The sequence below is a fragment of the Austrofundulus limnaeus genome, unplaced genomic scaffold (genome assembly GCF_001266775.1).
Source record: "Austrofundulus limnaeus strain Quisiro unplaced genomic scaffold, Austrofundulus_limnaeus-1.0 Scaffold197, whole genome shotgun sequence".
Taxonomy (NCBI): Eukaryota; Metazoa; Chordata; class Actinopteri; order Cyprinodontiformes; family Rivulidae; genus Austrofundulus; species Austrofundulus limnaeus.
Window position 1 is genome coordinate 147,155 of NW_013952599.1, and position 13,254 is coordinate 160,408.

The 13,254-nt window shown below is 38.8% G+C and overlaps 1 protein-coding gene across 2 annotated transcripts in view; it reads right to left on the minus strand.

Moving 5' to 3' along the window:
• prmt3 (protein arginine methyltransferase 3) overlaps positions 1-13,120 on the minus strand; it is an 80,301-nt gene extending 67,181 nt beyond the window's left edge. Inside the window, exons 1-9 of one of the 2 annotated variants that reach the window (XM_014018608.1) lie at positions 13,044-13,120; positions 12,653-12,782; positions 11,635-11,717; positions 11,499-11,548; positions 11,247-11,352; positions 8,963-9,110; positions 8,287-8,428; positions 4,660-4,725; positions 1,407-1,528 (exon numbers count right to left, since the gene is read on the minus strand). In XM_014018608.1, the coding sequence (XP_013874062.1) occupies positions 1,407-1,528; positions 4,660-4,725; positions 8,287-8,428; positions 8,963-9,110; positions 11,247-11,352; positions 11,499-11,548; positions 11,635-11,717; positions 12,653-12,782; positions 13,044-13,065 (869 nt within the window). In that variant the 5' untranslated portion in view covers positions 13,066-13,120. Of the gene's footprint in view, positions 1-1,406; positions 1,529-4,659; positions 4,726-8,286; positions 8,429-8,962; positions 9,111-11,246; positions 11,353-11,498; positions 11,549-11,634; positions 11,718-12,652; positions 12,800-13,043 lie in introns of both variants that reach the window. The other variant, XM_014018609.1, reaches the window with a different exon arrangement.
• Between the last annotated feature and the right edge of the window lie 134 nt (positions 13,121-13,254).

A 13,254-nucleotide genomic window follows, 5' to 3' on the forward strand; every position in this document is an offset into this window, starting at 1 on the left:
AAACGGATGTTTACAAATAATTGATTTCTAATGTAAAATGTCCACCTTGTCATACAAATTAGCTTTTATATTTTACATTACAACATGCATACAAACCAAAATGTGTAGAAGTCAACATTTATATAATAAAACATTTAATTTTAACCAAAACAAATGAAAAATGATCAATTTCCCTCATCCAGTTGGTGTTAATGCCTGGTATAATGCAGAGTAGAAATACATCCAGATTTATGAATAAATCCCTACATCATTACAGATTAAATATCACTGATGTAATAAAAATATATATTGTGCTGTTCTTCACAGCTTTGTTGTCACACAGCCAAGTTTTCCCCTCTGGTAATTTATCAATTTTGACAATTTTTTAAAAGTCTTAGACATTTTTTCATTAGAAAAGTGACTGAAGGAGAGAAGTCGCGTCGAGCTTTTCATTTCAGATCAGCAGACAGAGCAAAGACAGGAGATGGATGCTCCTGCCCAGCCAATGGGAGTTACTTTAATTACAATCCTCATATTAACATCAAGAGGAAGTGATGCACACACGGACCATTATCACACACATACACATTCACAACATAACTTTAAAGTTATACACCATGCCATTATTGAATATTAAAGGGGACCAAATGCTGTATTTTTGTGCTTCAGTATATATGTGTATACAAGTGTGTAAAAGGGTGCGCTGAGAGGGAATTATAGCGTCTTTCTTTAGCTGAATCTTCGCTGTTATGTAGCCTGCATACGGGCACACACTACAACAGCAAGTCAGTGGTCTGTAAAATTAAAACATCCTTTTCTTTCAGCAAACCCCGTTGTTTTGCTTATATGACAGTCTCTTACATAACGGTAATAATAGCAGTCATAATGGCCCCTAACTCAAAAATGCATAATGGTGGGTGCAGGTAGTCGTAGGGGGAGCAGAAGCTCTGGTGGAGGTAAATGGACTCCATTGGTGAGAAGCAGCTGCTGGAAAACTAGAAACACATTGAACCAGAAATTGGACCAAGAACTATTTTACAAAGGATAATAAAGAAAGGTGGTGGTGGTGGTGGTGGGGGGATCATCTACATTCTGCTCATTTGAGTGGACATGATGTGGGCTTAGGACTGTAGGTACTGCAGGAGCGAGGGGCAAACAAGACGAAGTGCAGGTGTAAATAATATACATTATGGCTATGCGACTGACAGCAGCTCTATAAGATGTCAACCAGCTGCAAATAATAAAAGGTAGATGGAGGTCACACAAACCTCTACCTCTACATTTCAAAGAGGAGGGAAAAAAACTGTCCACTCTCTGAGATCCCAAAAGATAAAAATGATATGAATGTTGATTTTGAGCTTCTGCATCATCCCAAAGGGTATTCTGTTTACTTTAAATCCATTTACTTTATGTACAGCATGCCTTACCTGACTATGTCCATTGCCTGATAGATTATTTCTGATTGGTCCACTGCAATCACCATTTTGGCCCCGGCTTTGGCTGCAAACATGGAAAGTATGCCTGTTCCACAGCCCACATCCAGAACCACCTGCAGGACAGGAAGAGGAGGGGACAAATGCAGGTGGAAATCTGAATGCAGAGAGTTTACACCAATCTCACTCGGAATTAGACTATTTCTAATGAGAAACACTAATTTAACTCAAATACGAAAGGCATGGAGTTAATAGTGTTACTTTAGGCGTAGATCACTTTTTGAGAATAATACTAAACTCTTCAGGAAGGGCTGTGAAACATGTTTCTATTATTTCCCTGCACATGGAATTACACCTCAGGGTTCATACAAAAGTGACAAATACTGTCTCATAATTCTCGTGACTACAGGTACATAAAAATAAAAAAGAAAAATGCTGGCTTTAGAGGAAACCTGCTACAGTTCTCCTTGTCAACATTATAAACTCGGTCTGCTCAACAGAGATTACTTTTACCCTTTGCCTTTAAAGAAAGGGGAGGAAAAAAGAGAAATGTTTGAAAAAAATGAGACTAAGATTATAAAAGCTTGTAGCTATTTTTCCCCCTTTCATTTCTGTGAACCTTATCATGTATCATAAACTGCTGCTGTAATTTCAAAGACCTTTTCAGCCCTGTTTTTTTTGTGTAAAAATAAGAAGCATAATGAATGAATGAATAAAGGAAAATAATCCAGTGTGACAGCAGTACACATGTACATTTCTTAACGACATAAAAACCTGGATGACTCTTAACTTTCTGCTTCTAAACTCAGATAAGACAGAGGTTATGGTTTTTGGACCTGAACATCTTAGGGATCAACTTCGCAACCTTTCACCTCCTCTGGATGGTATTAATCTGGCCTCCAGTTCTAATGTAAAGAACCAGGACCACCTTCTTCCACCTGCGTAATATCACTAAAATTAGAAACATTTTGTCCAGAAATGATGCAGAAAAACTGACTCGTGYTTATCACGTCTAGGCTGGACTACTGTAATTCTTTATTATCTTTATTTCAGTTATCATGCTCCTCTCTTGTGGAAMCAACTTCCAGTTTCTGTCCGTGAGGCTGACACTCTGTCTACTTTGAAGATTAGACTGAAGACTTTCCTTTTTCATAAATTCTATAGTTAGACTTAGGTTTCCTGAGCTATTCCTTAGTTCTGCTGCTATAGACTTAGACTGCTTGAGGACAAACTGATCACATTTCCTCACTCTGCTGTTGTCTAATAACATGTTTTCTTTGTCTCTCTTCCAGAAGAAAATACACCTGGATCAGTCTTTCTGTGATTCTCTGCGTCTCTTTCCTGTCCCCCAGCCAGCCGGTCGAGGCAGATGGACGCCTGTCCTGAGCCTGCTTCTGCTGGAGGTTTCTTCTTGTTAATAGGGAGTTTTTCCTCTCCACTGTCACCAACGTGCTGCTCAGGATGAGAGACTGTGATGAAGTGAAAATCCAACACAATCTGCTGGTTTCATTAGATTTATTGGTTTTTGTGTACAGTGCCCTGAGACAACGTTTGTTGTGACTTGGTCCTATATAAATGAACTGAATTTAATTGAAATGAATTGAATTACAGTAGAGTCAAAAATTAGCCCAGGACAAGCAAAAAATCTCAGTGATTTAAAGGTTAAAAGTGATTAATTAAGGAAGGAGCATGCAATCATATCAGGAGTTATTTCCTATTTCTGTCTGTAAGAGACACTAGACTAGAATACAGATTAAAAAAACAAGGTTCTTCTTGAAGGCCTTGTATGAATATTTAACCTGAATATAAACTACATAACTGGCTACATAACAGAAATATAAACTACTAGGGGTGGGAATCTTTTACTCTCTCAGGATTTGATTCAAAATCAATTTTCCCTTCAAAACTGATAATGTGAGCCCATTTGTCGTGTTCCCAAAATGCCTCATCTTCATTTTGCAAACCTTGCACACCTCACTCATGTCAAACTTAAACTCTTTCAGTAAAAAGCAAAACGAGCCCAAATCTTTGCATTCAATGAAGACAGGGCCAGTTGAATCTTTCTTTCCTCCAGTTTTGTAGTTTCCTCTTTGTTTTGGTGCTTTCTGCTGTTACACCTGAATTTCCCCTCTGTGGGACAATAAAGGCTGTTTCTATTCTATTTTATTCTATTCTATTCCATTCTATTCTATTCTATTCATTCATATTCCAGGTGCAGCTGTTACACCTGAATTTCCCCTCTGTGGGACAATAAAGGCTGTTTCTATTCTATTCTATTCTATTCTATTCCATTCTATTCTATTCTATTCATTCATATTCCAGGTGCAGCTGTGTGGTGGCGTCAGGACATCCCATGTTGTTACAGAATGGAGGCTGACAGCCATTGGATTTGCTTTATTTTTTTATTTATAAAAATCGATTTTGGAACATTTTAAATCGGTTCTTAATCTTTGTAAATGAGAATAAGGATTGTGATGCAAAATGATTTTTTGGTGCACAAACTACATAATTTGGGTTTTCCAGTTTCACCTGTTTTCATCTTGGAATTCCAAATATTCCATCCCTGCACACTTCTTCCAGCTAATGTTAAAGGACTAACAAAAGGTAGCTGTGACCTTATAACCATCTAAATGTAACCATTCCTTTAGTCGTGTCTCTATTTAAAGTAACCTGCAGTAATCCTCCAGCTGTCTGTGAGGTCACAAAGCGTCACCAACACACTGCTGACACAAACAACTCCTATCTTCCTTCTCTATCGGAGATGAGACCACTGCGTCTTTTTCTTTGTTACAGTTGAAAAAAAAGACACCTTCTCTGCCAACTGAGCCTACCTGACAGGGATAATGTACATTTTCATCAACACAAGCAACCGCCTCACTCCTCCACAGTCTCATTCCAGCACTAAACCAGTAACACGTAATGAAAGACCACAGCTTCCTGATGCAGTGGGAAAACAAGCAGCAAGGAGGGGGTGGGCTGGGGGTTGTAGTGATGGGGCAGGGTGTTATGAGTTTGATAGTAAATTGCAGGTCTGTTATCAGGACTCTGCAGTCAACACTTCAAGTGCTAATAGAGAGCTGCACAGTGTTTTAAATCAGACGCCTTCACCTTGTTAATGTCTTGTCAGGAAAATGCACACACCTATTCCTGTTTAATAGCTTTTTTGCTGTACCTTAAACTGGTTAAGTCACACGTGTAAACAAATTAAAGCGTGCACACATGATTGCATTGGTTGGAACTGGCTCACCTTGTCCCTGAACACTTCAGTGTTGCTGTACATGAAGTCCCGGTAACTCTCAGTYCGCACTTTATCCTGCACAGAAAACAACACATGCACATTAACCTCAAACCATTTTTTATACAGAGAACAGCAAATCAAAAAAACTGTGGGGCAATTTTCCTGGGAATTTTATAGCAAATTATAAAATAAATCCAACTAGAAGTAATTGTGATCTTCATCTAGTGTATGGAAAATCAGAACTCACAAATAAATTTATTGTATGGGAGATTTGTGTGATTATTTGTCTGTAGAATTTGCAAAATATCTGATGAACCAACGGATGGATTTGAATTAAATTCTCCGACAACAATTGCTTTATACATTTACAACTGATTACTTTGGAAGTCACCCCCATTAAAATGAATGCCACATCCGACTGAACTTAAGAAATACATTTAGCTCTAACATGCTGTCTTGAGCCAAGTTTTAAGAYAGAGATAGAAGACAGGTCTGCCTGGAGCAACCTCTACGATGGACCTGTCTCCCAGTCATTTATACTCTTTACAGATGGATCCCTCCTGAAGGTGTCAGTAGGTGCAGGGGTGCTGATTTTGCACAACCATAGTAAGAGAGAGTAGAAATACCCACTAGGTTGTTTTGTAACTGTATCTCAAGCTGAGATACAGTATATGCAATCCACCAGTGTGTGGCATCTCGCAAAGACCTTCAGTGTACACAGAAGGAAATATTCATCCTAACAGATAGCCAAGCTGCTATTAAAGCTCTCCGAGGGCCACACTTTACGTCATTACTGGCTTGGGAGTGTGCCGAAGCAGTCAACCAACTGGGGAGAGATAACAGTGTTACTGTTAAATGGGTACCAGGACATTCTGGCATTTATGGTAACGAAAGCCTGACTACCTCGCAAAAGCTGACAGTCAGGCCCACTTCAAAGGACCAGAGCCTGTTGTAGGTACCTCAACAACAGTCTGTAGGACTGCCCTACAGGCCTGGATTAGATGTCAACACTCAATCTACTGGAGGGAGCTGACGGACTGTAGACAGGCACGGGAACTGATTRACGGCCCAAATCTAAGGTTTGGGAAAGCTCTCATCTCCCTGTCAAGGAAAACTAAGTACACTGGTTGGATTCCTAACTGGGCACAATCTCCTCAACCGCCACAAAATGGTGATGGGACTCCACGACGATGGTCTGTGTGATGCCTGTGGCATTGAATTAGAGACCTATTTGCACTACAGTACTTAGACCACTGCCTGGCTCTGAGTAGTCAAAGGAAAATAATTCTTGGAGACACATTTATGGATCCTGAGAAGCTCAGAACACTGTTTCCAACCTTGTGTCCTTCATCAGAGGGATGAGAAGGTTCGAATAAAGACCAGTGTCTTTTTGGGGAGAGCAATGGACCCACTTATGAGGCCTCCGCTCATATGGATTTTATATCCATCCCCACCAACCATAACCACAACCATAGCTCTAACCTAGCCTGGTAAAAACCAGACCCTTGTCCTACGCTTTGCTTCGTACAGAGGGTCTGGAAACTCTGCTAATGAGAAGCGATTGCTTGGAGGCGTGGACTCTGTTGAAGTTTAAAACGACTGGATATGATTTACCCAATTGCTAATGTTTGGTCGTGACATACGAAGTGCGCCAGCTCGACTGTGAAAGAAGCTAAGCTAAGAAGTTAACCAGAAATTGCGTGTGCTGTAAACAACCATCCTCTATGGGGAAGAGAGAAGTGCCGAGCTGAAMGAGGAGTGTTGCAGGCTTTGGAAGACAAATTTAATCTAATTTAGAAGTCTGGTCAACACATGGCTTTATTCACTTTCTCCGCTACCATTGCTGAACAACAGAATAAAACGGAACAGAAAATCGATGTCGTCGTTCACAACTCCTCCTCKTGTTCGCTAATGGGATTGGCTGAAATTCTACAGGAGAAATCATTGTCTTCGGGAGAAATCCATGATGGAGCAATGAAGGGAACTAGAATTGAGCAGAACTGTGTAGCAAGGCAAGGGCCAGGTTAGCGCTAACTCAGCTCAAGTTGCTAAAATTTGGTGTGTTCATAGCCAGGAGTTAATACCAGCACATACACTGAGCCATAATCACACACAATCTTTTTCTTAAACTTTGTCATTAACCGCTAGTCACCTGTGTATGCCTGTTAAAAAAATATTTCATGAACCATTCGACACATTTTAATGAAACTCCCAGAAAATGATCAATTGGTGAAACKGATTGACTTTTGGAGTATGCCGGMGACTATTTCTCTTAAAAAATGGTTACTACTCAGACAAATTTACATATACTTCCCTAAACTTTAGTGTCTTATTAGCTCAGAGTAATTTCAACATGTTTATAGATACTAATGCTCATCTATAAACGCAGGCCCAAATACATTTATAACTACTGCTTGTATTCAAGGTTGGTGTTTAACTCTGGTGTTTTGGTCCTTTACACCTGCATTTGTTGATTTTTATTATGCAAACTTCTTTCCAAATTAGTTTTATTTGTACTTTTAGAGCATWGATACAGTATAACATTAGTAGATATGAACAGTGATTAGACTAAGTTTATTTCAACAAACCAAATGTAGGCATGAACATAACTAGACTGAGCAAAACTGAGCATGTGCATTAGTAGCTGTTCCCTCTCCTCTCACAGTCATATAGGATCAACATAAAGTTATTTAAAATATTTTACAAGACATAAGTCTCCTTCCCTTTTCAGCATAAGATGATTTTGTCTAAATCTGTGGAATTAAAGATAGTGGGCAATATTCCTTCAAAGAATGCCAGGCTTTTAAATTTGTAGCATTAGCAAGGATGCAAATAATGCAATTCATTCATTTTTATTAAGAATATGAAAACACAAATTGTGGCTTACAATTTATTTGGTTTAAAAAAGGACAATTTAACAGCTGAACATTATTTATTGTACAGAAACCCATCAAGAGCATATTACTTCAAGAGAAACCTGACAAGATTTAACAGTTCGGTCAAGGCAAAACTGGGTAAACTAAAAAAAAAAAAGGAAGAAGTAGTAGTAATCTCTCTCACTGCGTCACCGGTGATGCAGTTGACTCCGACCAAAGAAAGACTTGACCGTGCTTTAGCGCAAAGTCGTCGTCACCTGCTCTCAGCTCTCCGGGAAGCTCTATGAAGTTTTCCGACTGACGCATGCTCAACGCAAAACTTAACGGCGCTTAGCACCAATCAGGATTATGTCTGAGCACTGCAGTAAGTAGAAAAGTGCAGAGGAGAGAAAGTGAGCCAACCTCCCCCCCACCTCAGTGTGCGCTGACACTTTCAGGTTTCAGTGCTTAAAGGTGTGTAAAAATTAATTTCCATGTTCTGCGGAAAGAGCAATGTTTCACATGAGAGCTCAGGACTTATTGCTGATTTGTCACTTTTGAGGAGCTGTCTTGTGCTCATTATGAATTTGTGTATAAAGATAATGATTTTCCTTTACATGCTACAATGAGATTCAACCAAGGTGCACACTGATAAGCTCAACCTCACTTTGAATATGTATTTATTTATTTATTTATTTAAAGGCAATGTCTCATAAGACTAATGAGAGCCGCAGCACTGGTCAGCGTGAGGTCATATGTGTGTGTTTTGTGCGACTCAGACCTTCAGCATCTCCTCGTGGATGCTATAATGGCCGTAAGAACTGAAGTAGGCCTCGTCCTCGTCCTCCCGGAGCTCAGCCACAGAGCCCAGGTTTCCAGATTTACTGGTTTCTGCATTCAGCACCAAATCCTGAGCCAGGAGCCTGAGAGAAAAGCAGACAGATCTGCAATTAACTTCCGCACATCCTGACATGGGACAAAAGCAGTGACCAGAAAGGGGAAAGCAGACACCGCTCTCATGCAGGACAAAGCAGTAAATGGAGGAGATGGGAGGCATTCATCTTTCTAACTCTCCTTCACATCCACCCCCCCATCTGCACTCTTTCTGTAATTTTCCCCTTTTCTCTTCCTACCTCCCATCCTCACTTTAGCCTCTCTGCTGCAGTGGAATTTTCCCTCCCCCTCCTCATTTTTTATGTTTCCTCTTCCCTTCAAACTTCTTCCATAAGGTAGCCGAGTTAATGTTTCCGTGATACAGAGATCACTGTGTCCCCCTGCTGGTCAACAGAGAGCACTGTCGAAGCAACACGCCAACATAGCAACAAAGCAAGGGCTGGGAAGCTTCAGAAAAGAAAATCACCACATCCTATACAAAGCAAGGGCTGGAAAGCTTCAGAAAAGAAAATCACCACATCCTAAACAAAATATTAAATGGACAGAAAAATAAAAATACAGACTTAAGCTTGTGTAGATCCTCCATGGCTCGGACCAGTGCCTGCTCTGCAGAAAGAACCCTCTCCTCAGTAGTTTGCGCCGACCGCAGCAGAGCGCCGTCAGACTGGGCCATGGACAACGGTTCCCCACTGTCACAGAGCTCCTCAGGGTCTGACAAAAAACAGAGGGTGGAGAGCTACAAGTACTTAGATGTATTTAAATCTCAAATAGCTGCTGTATTGATTTTTAGGCCAGTGATCATCAAATTTCTATGTACATCCAGATGTTTTAAAGAGCCAATAAAAGAAGTTATTATATCTGCAAATTATCCTGCTTTTCTGTAAAACAATAAAAATGATAGTAATCGGGGCTGTGATATGTACAGATCTTTTCTTGCTTTCATGTGCAGATCTGAAGTGAAATATATTAACTATGTCAAGAAGAGTCACATATGTGGAACAAATTTAAACGTAAAGAAAAGTCTACGTTTTGATAGTTTGGATACAGTTGAATGCAAGTGCAAAAGTTAGCCTCTACAGTGTGCAAACACTAAGAATAGAAATCAGAGGATGAAACTAATAACAGTACTTGGGTTGTGGAAACAAAGTTGCCTTTTTTGATATTAATATTCATATTAGTTGCTAAGGCTCAGCTCTGAATGACCACAGTAAAGAATAAAACGTGTTACAGTAAATAATACATCCTGTAAGCTAAAAATTTGTATAACTAAATGGGATTCAGTTCGCATTTATTTCAAACTTGATTAGGTTATCCTGATAAAGTTTAAAAAAAGTGTTTGATGATGTAATCTGTACTGTCCCAATGGCTACGTACCATTTATGTTTACTTGAAGTGCAGAAAATATATTTTGTTTCTTATGGCTGCATATTATATTTGTTACTTGATTTATTTGGAGTCTAAATAAATCAAGTATAAAACAATATAGTAAGCAGACTCTGACTATTAGACAATAGTCAAAGTCTGCTTACTATATAGTTCACATGTTTTGGTCACATAAATCACAGACATTTGAGTTAACAGTTAACATTTCTAAAATGTTTGAAACAAAATGACTACTTTTATACCTTTTTGAATATGAAAATCTTCAGACATGTTTGGTTTGAGACAATAAAACATTTTCGTAAAACAGTTTTTGAAAATCTGCATGTTTTCATTTCAACCTTACAAAGGTAAATATGGTGATTAATCATGATTAATTACAGCCCTAGTGTGTGATTAACTTGATTAAATTTTTTAAAATCGGTTGACAACCCAATTATTAATACATATATTTATACATATTTTTTCCTCTTTTTTATTTAAAGTTCTTCATTCCCCCTGGCAGCATTGTTATTTTTTGTATCATGTTTGAATGTTCAAAAAAGGTTTATTTAAAAAAACGGTCGCTGTTTTGGCAGCAATGAATTGTGGGTAATACACTTCACCGAAGTCCGTAAAAATGCAGACTTCGCGGAAGGGTGGAAATAGTACCCAWAATGGGCGGGGCGAAGGGCGGATGTGGAGAATGTGGAACACACTACGCACTCAAATCCTTCAACATGAACGTGCATTTGAAGTGCACAAGGGCGGAACGAGGGTGGGAGTGTGGGTATTGGGACAGGGCCTAACTGTGGCTCAAACATTAGCATGAGTAAACGTTAGCGCCATGCACTGATGGCTGAATGTGAGTGGATTAGACCGACACCCGCTGCCTTCTAAGCTGAGGTAAGGTCGCTAACAGTCCCTTAAAGCCAGAATGTCCAACACACAAACTCTGTGCAGCAGCTTCATGTCATCCGTTCACTAAACACTGACAATATACAGGCTATTGTTAGTGTGTTGGGTGACCATATTTTTTATTATAAATTAATACAAAAATGCTGCCACAAATATATTATCAAACTAGTTAAAGGCACATTTGGCCTAACCATTGAAAACATAGATGAAATAAGAAATATGAAACAAATAAAATCCATATAAAAACATACAGATTTTTTTTAAATAGAATTTTTGGGACAAAATTTGGCCTGGCTAACAGTATTGCAACTCCTATGTATCGTTTTGCCAAATTCTTGCCAATAAACAGCCCTATTGACAAGAATATATGAAAACCTGTTTTACAATATCTAAAAAAAACTAATCAAATTAAATTTTATGATTATATTTAAAAGATTTCATATGTTAGATTGAGTTACTGCCATTTAAACACAAACATTTTCTGTGAAGTTGGARTATGTTTGTATTTCTCTTACAGAGCTGATGACGTTCTCACAGCAGCAATATAAAAGCTCAACTCTGAAGCAGTACCTGTTTGCAGCAGTGGGTCGTCCTGAAGCACCGGYCGCAGGAAATCCTCACTCTCCCAGGGTAAAGGACCGTCAGGCAGCCCCAGCAGGCACGATGGGCTACATTTCTAAATATGCAAACAGATTTATTCTTTCCACTGTAGAAGATAAAAATTGTACTAAAAATTATTAGCATTTATAAAGAACATAAATCTTTTTAACAGCAATAAGCAAACTTGAATTTTGAGACTTAAAGTCTTTGATTTAAACTTACGGTTGATCTGATGAAGTTGATCATTTTTATGTAGCCATAGTCATCTAAACCTATAGAGAAAAAGAAAGATGCACAAACTCAGATAGAAACAAACTGTCTGCTGTGGTCAGCTGTGAGACAATCAGTGAGCACTTACTGTGCTTCTTTATTACGTTTACAATGTTGAGCTGGTGCTCAGCTGTGCAGTGCTGCAGGATGGCAGTTACAGAGTTTAATGTCCTAGACAAGAGGAAGGAAAACATGTTTATTTACTAAATCTAAAATTAGACAAAGCAGAGAGTTCCGATTTGTTTGACAGAAATTATTCAAACTAGTAAAGTAAGCAGTAATTTACATCCACAACTGAATTCTGACACACTGTATATTAGACGCAGCTAAAATGGGGGGGAACAAAGTGAGTTTTAAGTTAAGATTTTCCTAAAAATACAATTTTACAGACTTCAGGTTTGAATTCAGAAGCATTAATGAAAAATAGCTGGCTTGGTTRAACCAGACTGACAGCTCAACGTCCGTAGGGTTGGGAAAAATCGCACTGTGTGAAATTAATGTCAGAAAAACTTTCATCAATTAATATTTGCCACATTGCAATTACTGCAATTAGTGCCATATAATGATGACATGTTTTTGTGTACGACACTATCAGGTGCGCATGAGTCCACTGGTGAAACTAATGCTAATCCTACGAACTTGTTTAATCACCTGAAAAACAGTAAGAGGAAAGTCAGAAAAGGATAACACAATTATTTTTCATAAACTGTTATGCCAATTTTGCCCAACCCTACTAGAAACACAAAAAGATTATCAGAGAGATCTTAATTTGAATTTACGTTAAGTGTCACAGGTGCTGCCTTTTAACTCATCAACAAGGTAATTTTGTTAATGATGAGCTCCTGTACAATTTTCATCAGGACTATTTTAAGCAATAAAAAAACACAAGACTTAATTTAGAAGTAAAGAACTTGTCCTTTAAAACAATGAATACATAAGACTATGTGTTATAAATAATAGATATTATAGCATTATTATACACATTGTTCATATGTTTAACACTTTTAAACCTTCTAAAATGTTTCCAAAATGCCTATAAATGTTGAGGACTTTAAAGTTTTGAATGTTGAGCACAGCTAGAAGAAAAATCCCCGCCGGGATCTTACCTGTCACAGAACAGACAGGTAACTGATTGAGTGTCCTCCTCCATCCACTGCTCATCATCATCATCATCATCTGCCACATCGTCATCTCCGTCAGAAAGCGCAGGCATCCGTTCATCAGCTTCATCACCGTCTGGCAAAGTCAAACGCTCTTAAAGTTTCATGCATGAGGCACGAAGAAACACCAGGTTTACCAGCGGAACGTTATTTTTCATAACACTAGCGGCACTAACACTGGAGAAGCTAGCAGTGCTGCTGCAGGGTCGTTTTAATGCAATTAAACAAAAACTTTTCTTGACCAAATGCACATCAATAAAGATGTTAAGACACAATAGGTGTTTATACATTCCAAAGCCACAGTTTTAAAGGTTTTGTTTGTTGTTTCGACACTCACGTGGGTTTGTGTTTTCTGCCATGCCGCCGCCTTGGTTGCAGAAGACTTCCTGTTTACGCTGGGTGACGTAAAGACGGTGAGTGGGGTTGCACTTCTAGAGTTTTACCGCTAGGTGTCGTTAAAACGCTTTTCATGACATTCGCTCATGTACAAGTTCATAGTAATGCCACACACATTACGTGCTGGAAACTCTCAGGATCAGTTATTTTGT